At 42.8% G+C, this 26,784-nt stretch overlaps 1 protein-coding gene across 7 annotated transcripts in view; it reads left to right on the top strand.

Moving 5' to 3' along the window:
* Positions 1–20,369, top strand: part of TBPL2 (TATA-box binding protein like 2) — a 60,754-nt gene extending 40,385 nt beyond the window's left edge. For 3 of the 7 annotated variants that reach the window (XM_088461352.1, XM_088461351.1, XM_088461349.1), the window contains one exon: positions 14,218–16,255. In XM_088461352.1, coding sequence (XP_088317478.1) covers positions 14,218–14,297 — 80 coding nt within the window. In that variant the 3' untranslated portion in view covers positions 14,298–16,255. Of the gene's footprint in view, positions 1–14,217; positions 16,258–20,316 lie in introns of those variants that run through there. The other 4 variants (XM_088461353.1, XM_088461354.1, XM_088461350.1 and 1 more) reach the window with 3 other exon arrangements.
* Positions 20,370–26,784: the final 6,415 nt, after the last annotated feature.

The following is a 26,784-nucleotide window of genomic DNA, read 5'->3' as shown; positions in this document are numbered from 1 at the left end:
AATCGTATTTTTTTTAAATCACTGCAAATAAGGAGTGTTTATCATTCATGTGACAAACATTGGAACAGTGAATATACATTAAAGAATGATTGGACTGTATAGTGCACCATACTTCCAAACCTGTTTTTTAATAACTAGAAAAATAATGGAAGCACTAATAAATGGCTGCTGGTTTAAGAAATAGTATAATTTGTATTGCACATATTACAATACAAATAAGTATTCTATCAATCAAGTAAACAACAGGTGCAATAATTAATAAGGCTCAATGTTAGCACGGATCCGGCGCAAATCATTTAAAAAAGAGAGGGAGAGAGAGAACACAATCTAATGTGAAACAATATGCATCAATAGGTAGCAAAGCAAAAAATATTTAAAAATGCAAGTTGATCATGGCCAGCGAGTATGTATTAAAGCTGTTCGCAAAGCTATCCAATCACGGTCAGTTGTAGATAGTGTATTATAGCCAGCAAGCATAGAGTAGAAACTGTTAGTAGGGGTATTCAATCACAGCCAATTAGTATGCAGGAAAATGAAACTTAGTCACAGGTATTAGCATAAAAATAAGTCAGTTTGTAATATGCAGATTCTGCTGCTGAATTTGGTATTAGTATTGTGTTTGGTACATTACCACCCGTCCATTCATTTGTTGGATGGAGTAGAGTCCTGACCTCTACCCCAAGTCCAGGGGGAGGAAACTTTGTAGTACTGGCTGGATATTGATTTTGTGTTGGACACTTAATGTCATGTGTCTGCTGCGTGCACCACGCAGTCCGTAGGTGCTGATGACCTCGGGCAAAGGGACCTTCACTTCTGAATCACGGCACTACTTGCCGCTCACAGTGTTGTGCTTAGCTGGGACAAGTTCGCCGACTCGCGCTCTGCTACTTCCGGTATCGGGCTTCTGGTATGCGCTCCACAGGCCAACTGACGCGTTTCTCCGCCCTTTGACATGGCGGTTTCATCAGAGGATGGTTCTCTACCGATTGGCACTGTTATACCCCTCCTGATGTAAACGGATTGGTTGACTTTCGATCCGAATTAGGAAATTAACCATTGGCATTGTATTCGTGCTTTCCAATGGAGTGGATATCTGGAGCGCACATATCATGGTGAAACAAAAGCAGTATAGTCTATTCATTTATATTTATCAATCAAGTCTTATTCTGAGGTGCCTACATAAATAATCAGTATATACTGTATATAATGAGGCAAAATTATCCACATTGCGGTAACTAAGGAAACTGTTTGTACAACTAAAGTAAATACCTAACAACTAGGTTAAATTAAAAAACACCAATATGGTACAATTCTAATATATAAACATATAAATATAATGTGTGTATATATGTATGTGTGTGGAATATATATATATATATATATATATATATATATATATATATATATTTATTCCACACACATACATATATACAAACACACATTATATTTATATGTTTATATATTAGAATTGTACCATATTGGTGTTTTTTAATTTAACCTAGTTGTTAGGTATTTACTTTAGTTGTACAAACGGTTTCCTTAGTTACCGCAATGTGGATAATTTTGCCTCATTATATACATATATTTATTCTGTAGAGGAAATGTAGTTAGAGGAAAAAGGAAACTAGTGAACCTCTATAAGAAACCATACTAGTATATTCATGGTCCAATATTTACATATATACCATGATGGGATGTTTATTAGTAGACCCACATTGAGAGATCGTGAGCTTGAAATTATGTAGAAAAAACATATATATATATATATATATATATATATATATATATATATATATATATGAAATCTCCTAATATATATGATGTATATAGATAATATGTCATTGAGATTATTGTCCAATTTAAATATCGAAAATAGGGAAGAGATGAAATTCCCTATACCCAGAAAAGAATACATAATCGACCACCAATGATAGTATAAAAAAAATGTGTACAACTAGCTATATAGAGGGACTATAACATATCATGTTAATTTCTATGGTCCAACTAATGGCTAATGCCAGATGGAATACAGGTCATATAGATACTTTACAGAACCCTATATATAACTAAAGTATTAAATATTCAATTCAATAGTCTCATTGAGGCCATATGGATCCAGAGTTTTCAGCCTGAAGATCCAATATGCCTCTCTTTTACATAATATATTAAACCTATTCCCTCCTTTCTCTGTACTTTTAATCTGTTCAATCGCTTTTACCTTAATTCTACTAATATCACCCTCCACACAGACTGAAACATGTCTAGACAGACTGTGTAAGATTTTTCTTGAGGATATTCCTTCGGTGTTTTAAAAATCGAACATCAAGTGTACGTGTGGTGCGCCCCACATATTGGAGGTCGCAACCACATTCAGTTATATAAATAACATCATTGGAATTACAGTTGAGAAAAGATTCTATATGAAATGATTCTGATAAGGTTTTAGATAGAGAGACAATTTTTCAATGTCCCGCATTCTTGCATGTCATGCATTTCTCTCTTCCACATTTAAAAAAAACCCGTCTGTTTATCTGGTAACCAGTTCAAACGATCACCCAAATCCTGTCTGTTTTTCTCTTTTTTTATTGTTTCTATCATTGGTGTTTCGATTTTTCAAATACATACTGGGAGCCATATATATGCAATATATATAATTTTGTGTCTTTATTGTAGCATCTCTCATTGAACCTATTATATATTTCTAATCAAACCTATGAGTAGTTATTGTAGTACTTACCTGTCTGGTGGTTTTAACCCCCTTTAGTGAATCTGCACACACCATAAGCCAGTGTTTCCCAACCTCTGTCCTCAAGGCACACCTAATGGTCCAGGTTTTAAGGATCGCTATACTTGAGCATAGGTGACTGAACACCTCAATTATTTTGATTTAGTTGTCTGTGCGCAAGCACGGACATCCTCAAATCCTGGACTGTTAGCGTGCCTTGAGGATTGAGGTTGGGAATCGTTGCACTAAGAACACAGAGTCAAAACAGATATACGAAACTCTGCAATTAACAAGGTGTATAATGGAGGTTCTTAGTGCATATTTGCCAAAACATGTGAGCCCATCTACCATGTGAAGATAAACATATAATCATATGGTTTCCTAACACATTCGGTCAATTCATCAAGGACTTGCCATAAAAGTAACTCCGATTATGTAGACCGCATAGGTTCTCCTGCATTGCAACACTTTTAGGAAAGTCCACCCATGGCCGCCATCTTCTTGAGGCTATAAAAGGTTAGGGCCTGGGGAGCGGGAGAAGGAAGTGTCGTGGCTTGGTAAAAGGAGAATTATTTTTTTTTTTTCAGTAAAGTTCTTTTATTACATTTTTTTATTGTATTTGTAGTGGAGGAATATGGGAGGAGACAGAAAAATAAAGGGGGAGGAGACCAAATTAATTGCTGAAACACAGACTAGATTTTCCTATGGAGAAAAACATGAACTGTTAGGATGTCCTTGAGGAGCGAGAATGGCCACGAATGCTATACAGAACAGCATCTGACTGCAGAGCATAAAATCTCCCAAATAAACTAATTTGCTCAGCTACTATTTAATTGCTTCTGACCCTCCAGCACTCTGATCAGGTCCTTCAATGGCACAGTGTATGTGGCAAGTGTTAAATTTGTAAATAAACCTTTTAATATATTCCTTCCTATAAACCTCTAAGATTCACCTGCCTAGAACCTCTAAGACAAAACCCTGCCTAAAAACCTCTAAGACAAAACCTGCCTATAAACCTCTAAACACAACGCTAATTGCGTACGCAGTATGACCGCAAATAAAGGCAGGAGTGGAATCTTGTGGTTCCAACGCACAAGTATTATTCAGGTAAAAGTACAGTCAGTTACACGCAATCTATACATACATAATTTAGGCGTAAAAGGAAATAATACAGACCAAGTACGGTTATAATACGCTGCGCCTCTGGACCCAGAGATAGACTTCTGACTAGATATCCTCAGTTCACCCAAAATTCAGCATGAACTGGCAAACCAGTGTTTGGACACGTGTATTTATTCCCCCCCCAGACTGAAACAGGACAAAGGGAGAACTTCCTGCTGATCTCATTGGTTCCCAGAGGAGAAGCATATGTAACAACACATTTAACAGGTTGTTTCAAATAGACTTTCCCTGCCTCTAACAGTAGGAGTCTTTCTGGTAACGCCTCCTGTAACATTCCATCAACTAAAACATTTTGTTGCTTGTAAGTTCTGCGATCCGTAACTTGAGTTTGCATGATGCGATCTCTCCACCGATAACACCGGGATTCTGTAAAAAGCGTACGCATCAGAACGAGACCAAACATACCTTGCTTATCATGTATAATACCTTAGATATCAAAAACCTCTATTTCTTAGCATTTAAACTAACTTAACCAACTTGAATCATACAATTTGATGCTAATGGAACTTTATGTGCGAATATGTAGTGTGTGGGTATTCAGGGTTTGGTAAGGACGCTAGTTATTAATGGGTGAGATTTAAGTGCATAATCTCTCATACACGAAGTGAACATCCAGCAGTGTGGATGGCTGAGGGTTGTAATTCTACATGCCCTCTGTCAGCAAGCCCCCACCTGCTGTGTTCAAAGGAAAACAAAATCTCTTTTGTTCTCACAGACTCTTGTGTGAAATGCAAAGGTATTATCACCTCAAATTGTGGGATTTGGAGACATCCTGTCTAGGATTCAGGCAAATCCAATTGTGTAGATATTATATTACAATTGCCACAACTATACTTTATCTGCATCCAGGGATTCCCAATTTGTATGTAAAAATACCCATAAGTCTCTTCTTATTTACTTCTACTCAGACAGCTGGTTTTTCCCGTTGCCCTTGGTAGGTAAACAAAAACATTGCCATCTGTTCTTAGCTCCTGGATTATAACTTGAATTAATGCTGACCACACAAAATGGTGTCTTGCGATCTCATTTCCAACATGGAGTCTTGCGGCCATTCGCAAGATGGCGTCGCTGCGATTAAATTTTAAACTGAACTTGTCTCACTCAATTATTCAGCTTCGACAGTCCACCCTTTGATAGCAAACAACATGCTATCACAACCTAATTTGAATCTGTTTAGCCATGCATTAGAATATACCGTTCAATGTTATTATGGTATGACACAGTATGGTCATTTGAACCATTCAGATAATGCGTCTCCGGGAGTGACATAAAACTGCCCTTATATGCACACCGCGGATCCTTAAGGGATCATGGGAAAGATGTGGGGATGCACCTATCCTATAAGGAGAGCCTTGGAAGGGGTTGGGACTGCATTACCTAAGATGACTTAAAACAACATAAACATTATATCCATGCACGACCACTCAAACTCAGGCTACATTGTTATACACTACGTCATAACTCAGGATTGAATTACAGTTCTTCCTTATTATTGTTGTTCACATTTTCACAACAATTTACTGTACTGAAATTGGACCGGCACTCCCCTGATTTGGTATAGCACTCCTCCTCCTGACTCCACTCCATCAGCTCCGCCATCAGCTCACATCTCCTTTATCGGTCCCCCATCACAGACACCGAGCATCCCCAAACAGATCATCATGACAAAAAAAAAATAAAACTCTGGAAAAAAAAAAAAGAACTAGGATGACCACAGCAGACCACTCCATTGCTTGAAGCACTGATCTACACATTTCTTTAGCTCAGATATCTCACCGTCACCTTTTTAATCCTTCCGGCACAAGCTTGCAATCGACAGGTCCATGTTATCGGCCTTGTCTCTGCCTTGTATCTCCACCGGTTGGTTAACCTCCCTATGAGCGGAATGGATCCACGTATCTTCCCTGGCCACCCTTTGAGGGTGCTGTATCATCAGATACGGACCTTTCCACCGATCAGTCAAACTACCTGAGCTTAAAAAAATTTTGGATCATAACAAATTATTCCAGATTTGACATCATGACAGGTTGCATTAGACATGTTAGTTAATAACACTTCCAATTTCGGTTATTCTCATTCATCTTCGTGAGACCCTGTACAGTAACCTCATTATCAATTTTTCACATGAGGCTGCCTGTTTGGACAGTATCTCAAAGGGGGGGGCAAATAAAGGAAAAGACAGTCTGGGATAATCTTAGTGTTGTTACCCATCATCTTACGTATGTTCTTGAAAACGTCACCTGTAAAATAAGTCCCCCTATCACTTTTAATAATTCTAGGGATATAGTATCTGCATACAGGTTCTTGCAATTAAATCTTGTTATTAATAGCCACTGCTCTAAATAATGCCTGTGCCGCTGGGTTGGATTTGGATAGTTTTCCGAGTAGTCGACCTCAGCCTGGCATGGCTGCCGTTTATCCTTAGCAACCTTGTGTCCTATGAGTGGGAGATAAAGCACAACAGTTTAATATCATTTAAACATGACCCAAAATACAACAATAAATCATCCACATTTTACATTAGAACAGATCCATTGATAGGTTGAAAAAAATTATAAACAGTCATATAAGGCCTGGGAGAAGATACTGGGGTTACCTATGAACTCATGGGAAACTCGTGTTCCTGTGTGGTGTTCTTCGCTTTGCACTACTTACTTACGTGTCCCACTTGGTGACAGTTAAAACATAATTTTGAATGGCGTGGATGAAAAGATTGTTGTGGGATTTGAGCAAGAGGGAAAGGTGGTGGGTATGGGTAAGGATAGGGAGGGTAAGGATATTGCGGGGGATATGAGTATGGGACCTGTGGTTGTGTATGATATGTGGGGTAAGGATGTGTTTGCTGTGGTGTGGGATTGGTGAGGACGTGTAATTGTTCAGGTGCAGGTGTGTGTGTGTGGGTGCAGGTGTGTCGGTTGGCTGTGATGTTATTGTCATTCCTTCCAGAGCTTGTATACTGACAGCCATTAGTTTTTCGCTCTGGGTCTCTCTCTTTTTGGAGATGTTTTTATCATGTTCTATGGCAGACTCTATGAGGTTATCTATTGGAAGTCCCCTCCAGCCAGGTTGTGAGGTCTGAACCCAAATCTTTAAATCGTCTTTCAGACCGTCCATGAGTACCGTGACTATCATTCCCCTGTGGTGAGTGCTATCTTTAATATCTTCTATCCCAGTGTACTGGGTGATAGCCTGCAGAGCCCGGTCGCAATAGTCTTCTGCAGTTTCACTCTCCTTTTGCTTAATTGTGAAGATTTTGTTCCAGTTAACTACTACTGGAAAATATACACCCAATTGAGTCACAATGCGGGAAATGTTACCTTGGTTTACTTGGTCTGTTAAGGGAACGTCTCCATCCAATACATAGTCCGTGATAAATTTTGTCACGTCGGTATTGTGTGACAGGCAGGCCCTTAACACTACATGCCAATCTTTATTAGTGGGCTCATGAGAACTACCCAAATTTCTCAAAATTCTTTGACATTTGGCTAGTTCCTTTTTGGGATTGGGGAAATCATTTATGATGGAATTCAGTTCTGCTCTTGTCCATGGACAATGCATTACCACTTCCCTCGTGGGCACTACACCGTTTGCATCTGCATTTCCATTCGGAACAGTTATTGTCCGAATGGGATGCAGACCGGCAGCGTTGCTACCTCTGACCTGGTTACCTGGCTGGGGGTTTAATCTGCTGCTGCTACGTATGGTATTAACAACTTCCTCTATGGGTGCAGAGTGTGTTAACACTTCCCTTGCTGTTACCGATGGAGATGGCGGCGCCACCCGTGATTGTGGTGATGCAGCATCTATCATTTGCACAGCATGGGAAATGGCAGACATTACAATAGGCTCATCATCCATATCATAAACACTTTCTTTATGGTTGCTTAAGAGAGGGTACAAGTTGCTTGTTACATTTTTATTGGTATTTTTGGTAACCGTACTTGCACCTCCATCCACATAAGGTGGGGGAGGTGAGCGTGAACTGCTGGCAATACTCTCCACGACGCTACTTTACCGCATGTGCGCGCTAATTTGCGGCTCGCCCGTATTGCATCTCAGCGTCGTGGATGTATTTTCTGGCAATGCGTTCGCAACGCTAGTTTGCGTTGTTTGCACATTTTTAAGCCAAGCATCCCCTTCAAGCTGCCATATTTTTAAACATTCAAAATACTTAATCTTTTTCTCTCGGGATCGCACCATACTGATGTGATCCTGGACATTGTCTAACACATTTTTATCAAAACTACCAGTTCTGGGAAATGGTCTAACACTCTTTCTCGTCATATTAAACCATATATCACAATACCTTATTGCATAAGTACCGTACTTAGTGTGCATAATACAACGGGCTGATCCAATTGGAGCCTCCATTAGCAGCACATCATTGTCTAACATTTCTACTGTTTGCGTGGCTCCCATTCTGAGACAACTCCTACACTTTTCAATAAGAATGTAAACTGGTGAAAGACAATCAAGATACTTTCACTTACCTACGGACGTTATTTCTAGATGCGCCAGCTCACCTACAGACGTTATTTCTAGATGCGCCAGCTCACCTACGGACAAAATTTCTAGATGCGCCACGCTCACCTATTATCTCTCAGCTCACAATCACACCTAGTGCGGCTCAACTACAATGCTCAAATTTTATTGAACACTTCAGTCACACTGAGAGCCGGTCCCTAACAAAAATAACAAACCATACACCTGCTCTGTGTACTGAACGGTAAGCTGCTTACCGAGCGGCTAGGCTAACCCTTGCACCTAGCCCTTAAGGATCATACGATACCCTTAACTGTCCAACACATACTCACTGTTACACACTTTTTCTCTGCGCAGAAAATAAACGTTTACCCAGATATTGGTAGATAGAAAAAAAATGTAAACCTCAATGGCTTTGTTCAAACATGTGGCAGCAGAACCGGAAGTGCGTATACGCTTATTGTGCGACCGGCCGCATACACAATTATGCGACTACCACACAAGCGTATAATGACTTTTTAACTGCGTATGCAAAAATGCATCTCAGCCGCATACTCAATACTGCGGCACCCCTCTAAACGTAAGGTTCTATCAACAGAGAAAAAAAACTTTTTTTTTCCTCTCTTGTCCCTGAATTCTGATCAGCGCTTCCTCTACACAATAATCGGCAGTACGCTCTCAGCAACACTGTGGTAATGAAAGACTAATGCATCTTTCAAAAGGCGCCTCCACCCTTTTGCTGAGAGAGGACTGACGGAGTGTTATCGTGTATCAGATAGTGTGATAAACCGATGAGCCCCCACTGTTAAATTTGTAAATAAACCTTTTAATATATTCCTTCCTATAAACCTCTAAGATTCACCTGCCTAGAACCTCTAAGACAAAACCCTGCCTAAAAAGTGTTTGGACACGTGTATTTATTCCCCCCCCAGACTGAAACAGGACAAAGGGAGAACTTCCTGCTGATCTCATTGGTTCCCAGAGGAGAAGCATATGTAACAACACATTTAACAGGTTGTTTCAAATAGACTTTCCCTGCCTCTAACAGTAGGAGTCTTTCTGGTAACGCCTCCTGTAACATTCCATCAACTAAAACATTTTGTTGAGTTTGCATGATGCGATCTCTCCACCGATAACACCGGGATTCTGTATAATGCGTACGCATCAGAACGAGACTAAACATACCTTGCTTATCATGTATAATACCTTAGATATCAAAAACCTCTATTTCTTAGCATTTAAACTAACTTAACCAACTTGAATCATACAATTTGATGCTAATGGAACTTTATGTGCGAATATGTAGTGTGTGGGTATTCGGGGTTTGGTAAGGACGCTAGTTATTAATGGGTGAGATTTAAGTGCATAATCTCTCATACACGAAGTGAACATCCAGCAGTGTGGATGGCTGAGGGTTGTAATTCTACATGCCCTCTGTCAGCAGGCCCCCACCTGCTGTGTTCAAAGGAAAACAAAATCTCTTTTGTTCTCGCAGACTCTTGTGTGAAATGCAAATGTATTATCACCTCAAACTGTGGGATTTGGAGACATCCTGTCTAGGATTCAGGCAAATCCAATTGTGTAGATATTATATTACAATTGCCACAACTATACTTTATCTGCATCCAGGGATTCCCAATTTGTATGTAAAAATACCCATTGTCTCTTCTTATTTACTTCTACTCAGACAGCTGGTTTTTCCCGTTGCCCTTGGTAGGTAAACAAAAACATTGCCATCTGTTCTTAGCTCCTGGGTTATAACTTGAATTAATGCTGACCACACAAAATGGTGTCTTGCGATCTCATTTCCAACATGGAGTCTTGCGGCCATTCGCAAGATGGCGTCGCTGCGATTAAATTTTAAACTGAACTTGTCTCACTCAATTATTCAGCTTCGACACAAGCAATTTACAAGACACCGAGAAATCACTCATTGCTACTTGGAATCCTTGGATAAACAAATCCTTCAATTCACGCTGGAGATGTACTAAGCTCTAGAAAGTGATAAATTATACAGTGATAAACTACCATCCTCTCACCGAAATCTGTATGAAATACCGCCAGCCGCATGGCCGGCGCTTCGATTCCCGGCAGCGCCTGGCCGGCCAAAGCAGAGTTCCCGGCAGCGGAAGCCCGACAGCGCTGGAAATCCCGATCGTCGATAGGTAAGTACTGACTAACCTAACCCCCTAACCCTCCTTAGGGGTGCCTAACCCTAACCTCCCTTCCCCGCTGCCTAACCCTAAGTACCCCCCGGGGGTGCCTAACCCTCCCCCAAGCCTATCCCTAAGTCCCCCCCGGGTGCCCTAAACCTAACCCTCCCCCACCATCCCCCCCCCCGCGGCTGTCCGGTCGTGGCACCCGGTGTTGAGGAAATGTCAGGCGTCTCCATCTAGGCACCCGGCATTTCACCCTCACCGGGATATGACAGTCGGGATGCCGGCTGCTGGTATTAAGGCAGCCGGCTTCCCGATTCAATACTCTCTCACCTACTAACTGTCATGTTACAGGCTGTGTTTGAAAAATGACAGGAGCTGATTGGTTGGTAGTTTATCACTTTCCAGAGCTTAGTACATCTTCCCCCTCTCTCCTTTCCGAACAGTCTGGTTCCACCATATAGGGCCATATTCAATATGGGGCGAAAAGTCAGTTATCAGCGATAATTTATTGCAGATTACGTCATTTTTGCCTGTTTCAATTATCTTCATATTCAATTTTAAAGACACATCGCCGGTGTGAAAAGTCTTTGTTAAAAGACGAGATAAGTTGTCACCATGTAATACATGGTGAAAAAAAGTGCAGAATTGGGGTTCAGGCTTAAAAAAAAAAAATAGCCTGCAGCCTTTGTAATGTCCCCTTAAAGCAATCTGTGTTTAATTTTTTTTTTTTAAAAGTTCCTTAGGACACACCAAAAAATTGTACTTGAATTTTTGGAGAAAAAAAAAATATTGGGGGACAAACTTCTAAACTAGCTAAATCGATCCCAGGGGGGTTCCCAAGTATGCGGCAGGTGTTTTCTAGAATGCGGCTGGTAGTGGCAGATGCATTTTTGAAGACTTTTAAAAAAAATCATTTTAGGGACTTAAAAATATGCTTGCACCCTTTTTCATGTACCCCCAAATTTGATGGCCATAGTTATTCCCCCGCCTCCAAAAAAAGATAAATGTTTATTCTTCACAGGCACATTTATGCACCTGCCACGGCTATTTAAAAACCCTGATTATCTCCAGCAGGCAAAAACCGGGGTACCCCTAGTGATCCCTCATGTCAGGACATCTTTAGGGGGGTGCCAGGATAATTTCCAGAAAAGTGACAGGACTTATGGCTACTTACCTTTCCGCCGGGTCCCATTTTTGCCAGATCATAATTGAATGCGGGGATAAGCGGGCACGCGCCCCATACTTTATCCCTGCAGAAAACGGCAATGAGGGCGAAAAGTCTGACATCTGACTTTTCGCCCCATATTGAATATGGCCCATAGATGGATAGATGTCCACTTTCATCTTAAGCAGAACTGTAAAAAAATTTTCTTGGATGGATGCTTTCACTCCTGGGGCCTGATTCAGAGCCGCTCGCTCTGAATCAGGGCGGGGATTTTTTTTATTTAACCAGGTCACTCGCTAAGCTGTGACCACCCACAGCTTTTGCGAGCGGCCTGGAGCCCGTCGCGATTATCGGGCTTGCGAGGAGACCCTGTGGTAGGGTTTCAGCTCTCGCAAGCCCGAGTGGACTCCCTGCTCTAATAGAGCAGGAAGTCTACTACTGACATCACGAGGGATGTCAGTAGGGCTGCCCACAAATGCCAGGCGTGCCTGCGTTTGTGCAGTCTACCCCCCCGGCCTACAAAACGTAGCGACTGAGCTGCCGTTGCTGGACTGGTCTACTGCACGTGCGCACGCCGGAGGCGGCGCATGTGCAGAGGGGGACCATCGACCTACTTGCGAGCGGGCCTGAATCAGGCCCCTGGTCTGATGACTGTCTCCCCAAATTCCCCTTTTTCCCTACTTCCCAAGTTTGTTACTTCTATTAGATCTAGTCGCTCATTTATCAGGTAATTGTATTTTCATTGTTTCATGCCAATACTTACCTCTTTGACTTCCTGTAGAAAGTTTTAAGATCATGTGATTGTCTGTTACTTAAAAGACATGTACTATCTTTGTCTTGCAAGTTGCTGTGGCCTTTGTTGCAGAGGGAGATGATCAATGTAGATTGTTTTAGTCTTCCTTTAACCATATATGTGAAGAACTACCTTTTGTGCAGCGGGGGTGGTATGATTGATCGACATTGACCATGTCAATACAGGTATGTTCATATGGTCAGTCGACAAACCACCCCTGGTGGTCTAAAGGTGTCACATGAGAAGCAGTTGCGGAGGTGATGTTTCAACAGATGCATTCCAGTGGGTATTCTACCCATATCGCTAATCGTAATCTCTACCTCTAACCCTAACCATCGGCAACTTCAGACATGGGACCTCATTCAGAGTCTGTTGTACGCATCCGATGTTTCCAAACCACGCATGCGTACGGTTAGTTGTGCGTATGTGCGTACGAGACCTTGCGATCCAAAATGCTGTCGATAGTACGGTTTATCGAGCAGGAAGTGGCTTCCGAGAGTTGATTGACATGAAAGGCTGTTTGTGGGTGTTGACGGTAGTGGTGGTATGAAAACGCAGGCGTTCCTCACCGTTTTGAGGGCATTTTAGGGGCGTACATAAATTACCTGCTACGACCGACCTAGAAGGCCGGAAGTAGTAAAACGTCACTCTGCGAGCAGGTTCGAGACCTGGCTGATCGTACAGCTTGAGGTTGGTTATGTGCTCTCGCAAGCCCTAGACTACAATCGATACTATCGACTGTTATTGATGTTAGGATTGATGTTTCTATTTTGAGCCACACAATGCAAGCAGCTAATAATCGATTGATGAAGCTTATAACGCTGCTAATTGGCTTGTAGTTGATTCAGCTGCGTTTGCATTAGCGAATAATAAGAATAAATAAATTTCATGGGGATGGCTTTTTCTATGCGTTTTTTTATTTTTGTGGGCATCAACAGAACACAAGCGGCCGCAACCATGAGAAGAAAATTAACATACAACGTCTGACAACGATTGACTCCATCGCTTGCTGCTATCACTCGCTAGCTAGAGGAGGTGCATTGTTCATGTATGGGCGTCACTTTGGTTGCGATTACTTCCTTTTTCAGTTTCTCGGTCGTTAGGCGTACGACCGAGCGGCCGCTTACGACCGACTCTGAATGAGGTCCATGGTGCCTATCGACCATCTGACCAGGTACCTGTGCAGCCCAACAGAAATTCTAATCATTCACTCCTCATATTCAATAAATATCACTCTCTTGCCATTTCCACTTCTGAAACATTTCTACAGTCGGGCTCTTTCTCATCCCTGATGCCACCAAAACCCTTATCCACATACTATGGAATACTTGACTATTGTAAGATCCTGCTGACTGGTCTTTCTCTAATTTTCATCTCTTAACAGCCCTGCTTTGCTCCCCCCTCTCCCCCCCCCCCCTCCTGCAACTCACTTCATTCACACATACATTTCAACAAAACTATTTGATAAGTAAGCAAAATATTGGACTCTAAAGGGTATATTTACTAAAGTGAGAGCTTTTAACAGTGGAGTTGTTGCCCATAGCAACCAATCAGATTCTAGCTCTTCTCTTCTAGAAGGTGCTAGATAAATTAGAAGTGGAATCAGATTGGTTGCTATGGGCAACCAAAAAAACCTCCCACTTTAGCAAATAACATTTTGTATGAATTGTACTCAAAATATCTATTTTTCCTTCTCATTTTTGTCTTGTAGGTGCAAAAGAACGTTCAGAAATCTATGAAGCTTTCGAAAATATATATCCTATACTGAAGGGTTTTAAGAAAACCACATAATTCTAACCCCAAAAAAGGCACATCCTGTGTGTATAATAATGTAAATAGTTCTAAAAAATGGTTTCTAATTGTTTTTGCATTAAGTTTGTGTGTGTGTGGACTTCTTGTATATTTTTTCTTTTATGTCCAGTAATGTTTCATATCCTTCCCCCCCCCCCCCCCCAATTCCGAGCAATTTACACAATTATGATAGAGGGAAAAAAAAGTATTGTATTCTGTGTGTGTGTATAGGGGCTTATTCTCCGGGAAGACAGCAACAAACAAGTAAACTTTGCGCCTTGATAAAAACCATAATCTTACATTGCATATGCGGCAGATTTAAAATGGGCAGAGATTTAGATTGGAAAGGGGCTTGTCTAAACTGAAATCTAATCAGAAGAGTGGGCAAATCTCCTGGAGGGTGGCAATCACTTCCCAAATGAAGTGGAAGGTCTGGGCAGCAGATAACACACTTGTGCAGTCACGTCGCCCACTTGGACATGCCACCCAGACAGGGCGGCCAGAAAGTCAGTAACTATGATTTGTGGGCTACATGCAAAAGCAGCCAGTATTTACCCTGCATCTAAAGAGCACAGCAAGAAATTTAAAACAAATTGCAACAGTAGCCAACAAACAATACAAGCAGATAATAATGAAAAAGTGCATAAGCAACCTAGAATATTATAACAAATAGTAGTGACATATAAATGTTATATGCTGGAAATGTTAGTAACGTGTTGCTGGAACTAATATACATAGCCGTTGTCACACAACTAAAACAGAAAAACAGTTTAAGACTGAATTAGTATTTATCAGCGGAAGGACATAATAATAGAATATTAACACTTTAGCGTAATGCTCACTAAAGTCATGGAAACCAAAAGCCAAAGTGCCTGCAATGGTTTGGGTGAAATGATGGTGTTGCACAATATAGGTGGCCCAGTGGCGTAAGTTCATCCTCGACGCAAGTTATAATTAAGTGCCCCCCTCGTCACAGCCGCTGACACACTGTAATGTAGCATTTCGCAAGCTGGTACACCCACAGTTGCACACAGAATATAGAAATGCCAAAGATTATTTTAATCAGCAGAAGCTGCTTGTGCATTCTATTCACATCGCTGTGTGAATAAGACACATTTGAAGGGAAAAATTAGCACAAAAAGATGCTCGCCGCTACCGAGTCACTCTGCTCATGCGTCATGTGTAGCGTGGAGGATAGATGTATGTGGACACATCTTTATGAGGCTCAGAGTCCTCCTGATGGAGGCGAAAGCCACCAGATGTGGGGTGGGAATCCCTCCTGATACCCCTGATGGAGGGGAAACCCACCTGATGTGGTGGTTTTGAGGGCTGAGTTTGTCAAAATACTGTAAGACTGCCACTGTGATGGGACTACAAATCACAAAATGCTCAATCTACTGCCAACTGCCTCAAATGCCAGAAAGTTGCTCCACCAAAGATCTGCCCCCCAGACTCAGTTGTTCAGTGCCCCAGGCCCCCGCCACCCATGCCCTTTTACTCGCAAATCCAGTTCTATGCATCCTTATTGACATTCAGCAGCGGTTATCCTCGGGTCAGCCACTTAGGGTTCTGCTGCACGGGTCCGCAGCTAGGGCTGCTGCCAGGTAGGAGTGGGACGGAGAGGTGTGTGGGTGCCGGGACTGCTGCATGGGTCCAAGGCTAGGGCTTTCCCCAGGGAGGAGTGGGATGGGAAGTTGTTGGTGAGGGGATGCGCTGAGCCTGCTGCCGAGGCTAGTGCTGCCATTAGGGTGGAGTGAGGCAGAGAGTTGTGGGTGAGGGGGGCGCTGGACAGGTCACACTGACATAAGCAGCTGCAACACCAATGAGTAGAGACAGGTTATAGATAGACGGAGACTGCAGCTGATGACATGGACCTCTTCACTAGTATATGATGGCTTCTCAGGTGTCGGGAAGAGGTGCCATGTATTGGGTGGCCGTGACGGTACACTCTTGATACATAGTTACAACCCTAAATGGGGTGAATATATATGGAGGAGGTGCCCCTTCAGGAGCCCAGCGGCAGGCACCTCCATTGTCTCCCATAATTCTGCCCAGGGTGGTTGTTAATTGGTAGTATGTCGCAGTAGAACGTCTGTGTAAGCTTGCTTCAAACATGAAAGACCCCATTGAAATTGGTGATATTACAACCTGACCTGCACTAATCAGAATAGAGGGTGGTTACTTGTCCCTGAGTGGTGTTACATCACCATTACTAGAGATTCTAGACTCAATCAACCAATCAAACCAAGTGCACACGCAGTTAACATTGTCCCTTTATAAGGAGTGGTCACTCCTCTGTGCCTGAGACTACCTGGAAACATAATCACCGCCCAGGTGCCGGCAAGTCTAGGGTAGGGGGATGGTTCCCTCCAAAACTTCCAGGATTCTGCCTGGGGACCTTGCCACCCTCTCTGGACAAATCTGAACTCCAGGGACAGGCAGAAAGCTCCTGGGTGCAGAGTGGAAGCTCTTTGTTGCTCCAAGAAAACAATTAGCTTTTTGTGTTTGCCAGCTCTTTCTGCACCTCATACCACTTTCAGGCATAAGGCAGCAGAAGGCATTCTGTTTGCCTTGGAAGGAGCCTTGGTGACCCAGCAGCCCACAGAGAGCTCTGGACCACTAGGGAAAAAGAGTAAGTGCATTTTACTTTCAAATATACATTGTAAAATACATACTCATTTCATGCATTTTATGCAGACTTTTACAAATATACTCTGCCTGGGGCCGGGCTTTATCCACCCAGGCACTGCAGAGCATTTTATTTTAAAACGTGTGCAGTGTTTTTGTATACTGTGCCCAACAATAGGCTTTAACTCAGTCCTGCCTTGCTGGGGCACTGGGAGCTAAGGAGCTGATTCAGACCCGATCACTAAGTTTCGCTCTCACGCAGCCAAAAAGGGCCAGGTATGCAAATGCCGCGATCGCACTGTCTGGTTTAAGGACGCCCTCTATGTCTTAGAGAGCGACGGCAGAGCGAATGCACACCAGTATAAAGACGCACATCTTTCTTTCTTAACACGTCATCTCCAGGAAGTGTGTGATTAATCGGTAACATCGAGAGCCATCGGAGCTGCATGCACCGCTTGAAGTAGACCCTACACACCGCAAGCACTGCGATCAGTGCTGGCTAAAATACAGCCAAGTGATGTGGACAGTGATGCTTCTTTGCTAATTATGCACACCAGTAAAACGCTGTTTAGACGCCTGCGTTCGCCCATCCACTCCCCTGTTCACAAGCACCTTCCCCTGTTACCACCCACAAATGGCGCTATCTGTCACTCAAATTAGCGTCCAGTTTGTGTACTATGAGCGCACAATTCCCGAGCACACTGTGACTCGCGCATGCATACTTTGATGCATGCGCAAACGTGCGATAATCGCCCATAGCGTGTGTACGCAGCTTAGCGAACGGGTCTGAATCGGGCCCTAAACTCCCAAAACCCAGTGTGGGACACTCAGCCCCACAGCCTGGGACTCTGTTCTGGCTGCAGTAGCTCTACATTTACACTGTCCTGGCTGCCTTCTCACAGCCGCCAGAGGTGATCCGGGTCTATGGCGCCCAACATACAAAAAAAATGCATGTTTTAAACATATGGCACCTGGTGCTGGACAAACATTTAAAACTCTTCCTCGTGCTTTAGAGCTGATTCAGCCATTTAATGATGGTGCCGTAGCACAAGAGGTAACCCCTTCAGTGCCGCTGCCGCCATTTTGGCACCAGAGGGAGAGCTGCCTTGGGACTGGGAACTAGCAACACTAGCATTTGCATATTATCGCTGATACTGCAGCTTCCACCTCTGATCAGACCCTTGGTGCTCCCCCTGTGAAGCAGTAAAAGGTCCGTGTCATCGCCTTTCTCGGGCCCCATTTAGCACTGCAAAGAGAGGATGTCCTGTTTCTGCAGCTTCTAAAAATTAAAAGTGGTGGTGTTAGATTGGCAGTAATCTATCTCTCTAGAGTCAAATCACAATCTCCTTGCATTAGACTGAGACTATAATGCAGCTCCAGCAAAGAGGGCACTGGTACCTCAAAATATGTAACCCGTTAAGAAGAGTCCTGGTGTTGTATATTAAAAACCGGGATTGTTCTAGGGACGGGCTAACGGGGCCATCGCCTAGAGCGCCGGCCCCTAGAGGGCACCGCTAAGTCCCCGTAAGAAAAAAGGAAAAAGCTGGGTCGGTCCTTTTATTTCTTTTAGTGGCCGCCGCCACACTCCTGCCCACACCCACCCTCCTGCTGCCGCAGGGAGGCTCTATTCGCCGGGCACTGGCTGACATTTTGTTACCAGCGGGCACCCGGCTCTCATCCCGCAGCGGCAGCCGAAAGCTGGAACTCTGGCTTCCCCAGTGAGCGCCGGCTTCCCCAGTGAGCACTATGGGAGAGACGTCATTATGTCTCTCCCATAGATCTGAGGAGCAGTAAGACTGCACGGCAATGGACGCAAGAGTGGAGCTTAAGGTAAGTTTTGCGTTTGTATTTTAAACTGGGGGCACTACTAATGGGGGCATTACTATAGAGGACATTACCACTGGGGGCATGGGGGGCACCACTACTGGGGTCACTGAATAGGGGACACCACTGCTGTGGGCATTGTATAAGGAGCACCACTACTGTGGGCATTGTGTATAAGGGGCACTACGGTTTGCCATAACATGAATAAGGGACTACTGTGAACTACTTTGAATTGGGGATAATGTATTATACAGGGCATTACTGCGTGCAGCATAGTGTTATAAAGGGCCTTACTGTGTGTGGCATAATGAGTTATAAAGGGCATTACTGCATGTGACATACTGCGTACGGCAATTATTCACTGAGGGGAGAGCTTGGGGGAAGCACAGCACCTCCGTAAGTGCTGGGCATGCCCTAAAGTGTGATGAATTGGGGGTGTTCCATAAAGACACGCCCCCTTTCTGGAAGCGTGCGCCTTCGACGCGCGGAGAGGAACACCATCTATAAAATAGGGGTGGGCACAACTGGGAACTTTCACCCTGAGCTACACAATATCTAGAATCGGCCCTGATTAAAAAACAGGACCAGATCCTACTGGTTCCATACTAAAGGCAAAAAAGTCTGATTCAAAGAAAAGCCAGAAACACAGAAGAATGTGGATCCACACTACATCCATAGGAAAAGCTGGATCTACAGAAAGACAGATCCATGCTAAAGTCACAGAAATAACAGATTCATATTAAATGCACATGTAGCTTGATCCACATTGCAGTACTAAATATATGAAAAAGGTGAGATCCATACTAAATCAATAGACACGTTTCCTCTATTTTCCCTATGTTAACTATCCGAAATTGTGGGGTCTATTTACTAAACTTTGTTAGGAGATAAAGTGACCGGAGATAAGGTACCAGCCAATCAGCTCCTAACTGCCATGTCACAGGCTGTGTTAGAAAAATTACAGTTAGGAGCTGATCTCTGTTCACTTTATCTCCTAACAAAGCTTAGTAAATAGACCCTTATATGTTCTATCCTCATGTGACCAAGTCTGGGCGTTTTGTTGGGCGATGGATACTTTTCCCCACAAATGTTACAAATTTAAGGGATTATGTACTGCAGTCTTAAATGTGGTACCACAATAAATAATTTGCATACACTTGCATTAGTGATTAGTTATTTTTTTTATAATCTAATTTCCTGTTTGTGGGTAAACACTGGATCCATACCAAATACACAGAAAAAGCTGGATCCACACAAAAATACACAAAAAAAAAGCAGGATCCATACAGAAATACACAAAAAATGCCACAGGAAAAGCTGTCCCCATACTAAATGCAGAAAAAAAACTTATTTAGTATAGATCTGTCTTTTCTGTATATTTAGTACAGCAAGATCTTGGTGTTTGTGTAGATCAGGCCTTTTTTTGTATACAGTATTTATTACAGCAAAATATGGTTGTGTGGAGATACACTGAAAAAGCTGTATGTGAATTTAGTTTGGTTCTGACTTTTTCTGTATATCTCATATGGATTTGTCTTTTTCTCTATTCTGATAAAAATGAATGAAGGGAACTTCCGGTGGGCGGAGCATCGTGATTGCCGCATTTTAGAGTTCTCTCCGTCTCAGCCCAAAGAAATCCGTCTACATCGGTGACCCGATAGACTTCTTTCACCTAACACACATCACAATTGCTGTTTGTGAATAAGTGCTAACAGGTGATTGTAATTTTGGAGCTGGTCGGACCAACCAAGCCACCGGATTTTGGCCGTAACTGTTTGGGCCGCATGGCGTGGGCCTTGTGAGGAGGAACACTCACGCTGTCATCTTTCCTGGAGATCCCCCCCCCATCCTTTTCTTACCGGGTGCGCTGCGCCTGAAAGAGCGGTGATCCGGATGGGCTGTGATCCGTGAGAAGCAGGCGTCTTCTGTCCAGCACACCGCTGAAACTCCTGTCCCTGCCCCTCCCGGTGAGGCTCCTCTCGGTGGCCCAGGTCTGCTCTGCAGCACAAGCCGGGCGGGTCGTGACCATGGGAGTGTTCATCTCCTGTCAGCCTGAATCCCTTAGCCTCCCGACTCCTCCTTACCTGCCCAGGCCTGAACTTATCCTGTCTGCCGGCCGCCTGGATTGCTCCTCCGCGCCGGCTGCTTGGACTGCTCCTCCGCGCCGGCCGCCTGGGCTGCTCCTCCTTGCCTGGCACTTGGACGCTGCTCCCCCCTTGCCGCTTGGTCCACTCCTTCTTGCTGGCCGCCTGGACTGTTTCCCCTTGCCTGTTGCCTGGTCTTCTGGATGGATCTGAGGCTGTGAGAGCTAAGTGCAGGTTGTACCCTTGCGGCGGTGGCTGCGGAAGATCCGGGGCTCTGCTGGGCCTGTCGGTTCCCCCGTGCTTCTCCTACCCGCATTCCCTACATGCTGTTTGGTACGCTGGGGTGATCCTCAGCTGTGCCTGTCACATTTCAGTAGGGGCTGCGCGGAGGGTCTATAGGCACGCTGATCTATCCTAATCCCTCTGCAACTTGCTATCTGTCTGCCTGTGCCGCGGTGCTGACTCCAGGTAACCGCAACATCTGTCACCTTCATTAAGGAGGTAATCAATTACTGTCCACCGTGCACTGGCGGCGGGGGTCCCTGGTGTCCATATCCAGCTCACTCAAGGTTCATCAACCAAACTTTCATTGCTGTGGGGGTGATCCACGCAGTACTGGTGTGGTTTCTCTCTGCATGACCCACGCCACCTACCTTTTCTCATCAGTTACATGGGTCTGTAGCTAAAGGTTATACATATTTTACTGTGTGTTGTTTTGTGCTCAACATCTATGAAAACGTGTACTACTTTATAAGTTGCTCTGTTTATCAATGTTTGATCCTATACAGTGACATTTCATTGACACCGGCACCACCTGGTGGATTGTGAGGGTATTAAGTGCATGTTTTCTGCCATTACACAAAGGTCTTACAATCTGATTGCTAATTCTCTCACACCATATTAGACAATCTAATTTGCTATCCCTGAAACTTCCCATGAGTAATTGTCAATTAATACTCACTCACTAGTACTTCCATATATTCAACTGATACTCCTACCAGTCTGACCTCAATAGTACTATATATTATTTTTGGTCTCATTGTTGCTTAGTCTGTGTACTTATTTTCACGTGTGTGGGTGTCGGTCGGATGGCTGACATGTGCATATAATCAACTACTATTTTTCCTAACTTGGTCTCAACACTCCTTGATATCCCTAGTGACCTCATTGTTACTCAATCTATACTGATTAGACGTTAACCATTTAGCCATTTATCCTAGTCTTGTCTTGATGTAACTATATCATACAGGAGGGGTTCTTTAATTTAATCATCTATACCTTAACTTAACTACCCATATCTTAACAGATTTGCAATTACATGGTATGGAAAGATTTCTATACATGAATACACAACTACCTCAAAGAATGGTCAAATCTAACAAAGGTGGTAACAAATCTCACCATAATAAAAACACCCTAACTCATAACGTAAACTCAATGGAAGACTCTCAGCCTTCACCATCAATGGCTGCACCGACTTCCCCTGCCTCCGATATGTCTCAGGATAATTCCCCATTCTTCCAACATATGGATAAAAAATTAGACAACATCCAAACATCTATTGACAAAAAAATGGATACTATTCAGCTTTCCATAAACACAATCCTAACTAAACTTGAATCCAACACCAAAAGAATAGCTGATTTGTAGCAGCGCACCAGTGACAACGAAGATGCCCTAGCGATGTTACAGAACATTGTAGACGCAAAATCCAAAGTAATAGAAAATTTAACTGACAAGTTGGATGACCAGGAAAATCGCAACAGACGTAATAATTTGCGATTCCTGGGAATCCCTGAGTCGATAAAAGGCCCAGACCTCAACGACCTTCTTAGTGTAGATCTAGTGAGTGCTCTTCAGGTCTCTACTACTAATGGCACAATCGCTATTGAAAGATGTCGCCGAATCGGCCCTGACCGCCAATCTAAACATAATAATCCTAGACAGGTGATAGCCAGATTCTTGGATTTTCGTGATAAAGAAAACATTCTTCGAGCATATCGTAAGGTCACTTCTCTCAAAATCCGTGACTTCACGGTGCTAATCTTCCAGGACATCTCAGCTGTAGTCCCTCTTAAAAGAAGAGAATTTAGTCCTATCTGCAAATTCCTCTTTGATAAGAGAATCAAATTTATATTGCAATACCCAGCAAAACTGAGAGTTATATTAGATGGCAAACCAATCACCTTTGATAACCCACAGGCAGCAAGAGCCCACTTTAATATGTCACCTAATTCGCCTGTTGGGCCTAACCGTTCCCCTCCTAACGGCTGAGTTAAGATATCCCTTTTGGAGGTGATAATTCACATTTTCTAAGTTACATTGAGTCCAAGACTCACAGGTTCATAAATTGTTACACTAAAATTGTTCTGAGTGAAATATTTGTCTCATACCACACTTGCTAAGTTGCGGTGAGTCTAAGACTCACAGGTTCACAAATCAGTGCACTAAAACTGTTTTTAGTAAAATGTCTGACCTATACCACACAAGGTTTTCTGTGTACCTTTGTACTTTGTTTTTATTTTTTTGTACTCCCCTTTTCCCCCCCTTCTTTTTCTATCCCCTTTTCTTTCTTGAGCGGTGGATCCGGGGCCGGAGGGGGTCAGAGCTTTCACACATTGCTAGTTGCTCTTCAAAATGCTGCAAGAATCAGGAGCCAATTCGTACAGCTCACTGGGACAGGACGATGGCTTTAATGTCCAACTCATTACTTAATGCAGGCCATACGAGACGAGGTGTTGGTTGATAATCGACCCTCTATCATTATTTACTTAACTCATAACTAATACTGTTTTCTAATTAGCGTTTCCTATCTTGGAATGTAGCGGGCGTAAATTCAGCCATTAAACGAAAAAAAGTGATATCACATATCAAATCATTTAATCCCGATGTTGTATTGCTGCAGGAGCCTCACTGGGTGGAAGGACCCTACGCTAATCTATCTGGTCCTTGGATTGGTGAATGTATAGCGGCTCCTTATACTTGAAAACAAAGGGGTGTTGCAATTCTACTAAACAAACGACTGGAATATAATATTATTAAATCTGTAATTGACCCAGAAGGGCGCTTTATTATACTTGGCATTCAAATCTTTGGCGAATTGTTCACCATACTTAACATATATGCCCCAAACGCACCTAATTTTGACTTCTTCTGTAAAATCTCAAATTTACTGATGAAAATGGACACCCCTAATCTAATAATTGGTGGGGACTTTAACCTTGTAATTGACTCATTTATTGATAGATCACCAGCTATCCCTTCACGCCCATCCGGGAGGAGGGATGGAATCCGCCTATTAATCTCACACCATAATCTGCTAGATCCATGGAGACTATTAAATTACAACAGCAAAGAATTTACTTTCTTTTCACACGTACATAATGTGTTTACTAGGATCAATCATATTCTCGCTGCGGACTCACTGCTTCCAAGAATACAGAAGGCGCATATCGGGAATATTCTCATTTCTGATCACGCACCCATTTATCTGGACATCTCCCTGAATTCCCCTCATAACACAAATAAACACTGGCGCTTCCCATCCTATTTGTACTCGAAAGACGATTTTAAGGAATATCTTAAAATCCAATGGGACTGCTATAGATCCACAAATGATATACACCAAAATGATCCTGTCCTGTTTTGGTCCGCGGCTAAGGCCATTATGCGTGGACATATAATCACTTACATATCTCATAGAAATAAAGAACGTAGAGAAAATGTTCAAAAACTCAACCAAAATCTTAGCGAGGCATACCACAATTATCTAACTGACCCGTCGGACACCAACAAAAACACTTATATAAAACACGAAAATCTCATGGAAACCTTCCTTTCTAATGAAGCACAGCTAAAAGTGTCCTACACTAAGAATAGATATTTTAGGTGTGGTGGAAAGGCGGGAAAATTACTGTCGCACATGGTCCGCCAACAATCCAAAAGAAAATATATTTCAAAATGAAAAACCCCTGGTGGTGTTATTACCTCGCAATCGGAAATAGCAAATAGCTTTCACTCATACTTTTCAGAATTATATTTAGCTAACCCTGACTCTCCTCAATTAGCATCAACCCTACTCGCGGAGGCGCATCTACCTCAACTAACAAGGTCACAACGGGAGATAATGGAGTCAGATGTGACGGTTGAAGAGGTTCGTCGTACCATTCACACACTCAAACTAAATAAGGCTCCGGGGCCAGACGGCTTTAGTGGCGAGTACTATAAGCTCTTATGCGAAGACTTGACTCCGACTCTTACATCCCTTTTCCAACTTATTATAAAGGTTGGGGCGACCTACCCAGACTTTAACAAAGCCCATACGATACTACTGCCAAAACCCAACAAGGATGAGGAGCTGGTGGGATCTTACCGTCCCATCACACTTAAATCAGGACTTTAAGCTACTAGCAAAAATAACAGCTACCAGACTACAAACATTGATGCCTTCCCTTTTAACCCATCACCAACTAGGTTTTACTAATTCAAGACACTCAGTCCTAGGCATTAGATCTGCTATCTCTGCCATTGTTGCATCTAAGAACTGTACAAATTCCCAAAATGTCTTGTTAAGCCTTGACGCAGAAAAGGCTTTTGATAAGATAGCCTGGCCCCACCTATATCGAGTACTGAAAGAAAGAGCATTTGGCCCGAAATTTATCAACCTGATCAGTTTTTTTTACTCCAATCCCACAACTAAACTAATTGTTAACAACTTGTTAGGTGCCCCAGTTCTTATTGCTAGAGGAACAAGGCAGGGGTGCCCTTTATCCCCTTTCCTTTTCAACTTAGCCCTGGATCCCCTGCTACGCATTCTGCAGAATAGTAAAAAATTTAAAGGCATCCCAATAGGCATTAAATCTCTTAAGATTCTGGCCTTCGCTGACGATTTACTTCTCTTTTTTTCTAACCCTGAAGATAGTATGAGGGAAGTCATATCTAAGATATCTCAGTTTGGCCTAATCTCTGGCTTTTCTATTAACATCCAAAAATCGATAGCTATGGCCTTATACCCAGTTCATTGTCCTCGGTGGGCAGCTAATTTAAATCTCCAGTGGGCAAATACCTCTATTCCCTATTTAGGCGTACAATTGCCAAAAAATATCTCCTTACTATACTCACTTAATATCACGAAAGTAATCTCCTAAATTACGGGGGAACTGAATCGTTGGCAGAATCTTCAATTATCTTTTTTAGGGCGGGCACAACTCATAAAATGATATCCTTTCCAAAATTATTTTATGTTTTACAAGTTTTACCAATAGTACTAACCAATAAAGATGAAAAAAGTCTGAACGCCACTTTTCGTCGCTTTATATGGAATGGCAATAAACCTAGAATTAGCCTTAAAATCCTACAAAAAAACAAAAAAGGAGGCATTATATTAAGCCCTCATATGGCTTTCTATAATCAGGCGGCTATCTGCCGTTATATTAGGGATTGGCTACACTCTAATAATAATTATGCCATTTCTGAATTGGAACAACCGTTTATTCCCGACACCCACCTAGTGGCCTTTCTTCATATGGCAAAAAAGGACATACCTCTTTCAGTAATAGAGAACCCACTGCTAATGTCCACTAGAACAGTGTGGTTCAAAATAAGAAAGGCTTGGAATTTGAATCCCTCCTGTTCTTTGTTTTTGCCAGTGTGTGGGAACCCAGCTTTTCAAAATGGCAGCACCAATTATCCCTTCTATTCCTGGTCCAGAAATGGTCTCTCTTCGCTTAGATGCATCATGGATGTTCCATCTTGGAAGCAATTATCTTTTCAAAATGCGATAAAAAAATTTGGGTTTATCGAAAATCATATTTTTGCCTATTTTCAATTGCAACACTACGGATACGCATCCTCACAAAACTTAATGGATAATGATTTCTAGGACCAGACCAAACACCTAAACTGATCTCCCATTTCTATTCACTAGTACGCTCTCCTTGCTATTCCAAACC

This window comes from Taudactylus pleione, unplaced genomic scaffold, assembly GCF_031769625.1.
Source record: "Taudactylus pleione unplaced genomic scaffold, aTauple2 ptg001041l, whole genome shotgun sequence".
Classification (NCBI taxonomy): Eukaryota; Metazoa; Chordata; class Amphibia; order Anura; family Myobatrachidae; genus Taudactylus; species Taudactylus pleione.
This window is presented reverse-complemented; position numbering and strand designations above follow the sequence as displayed.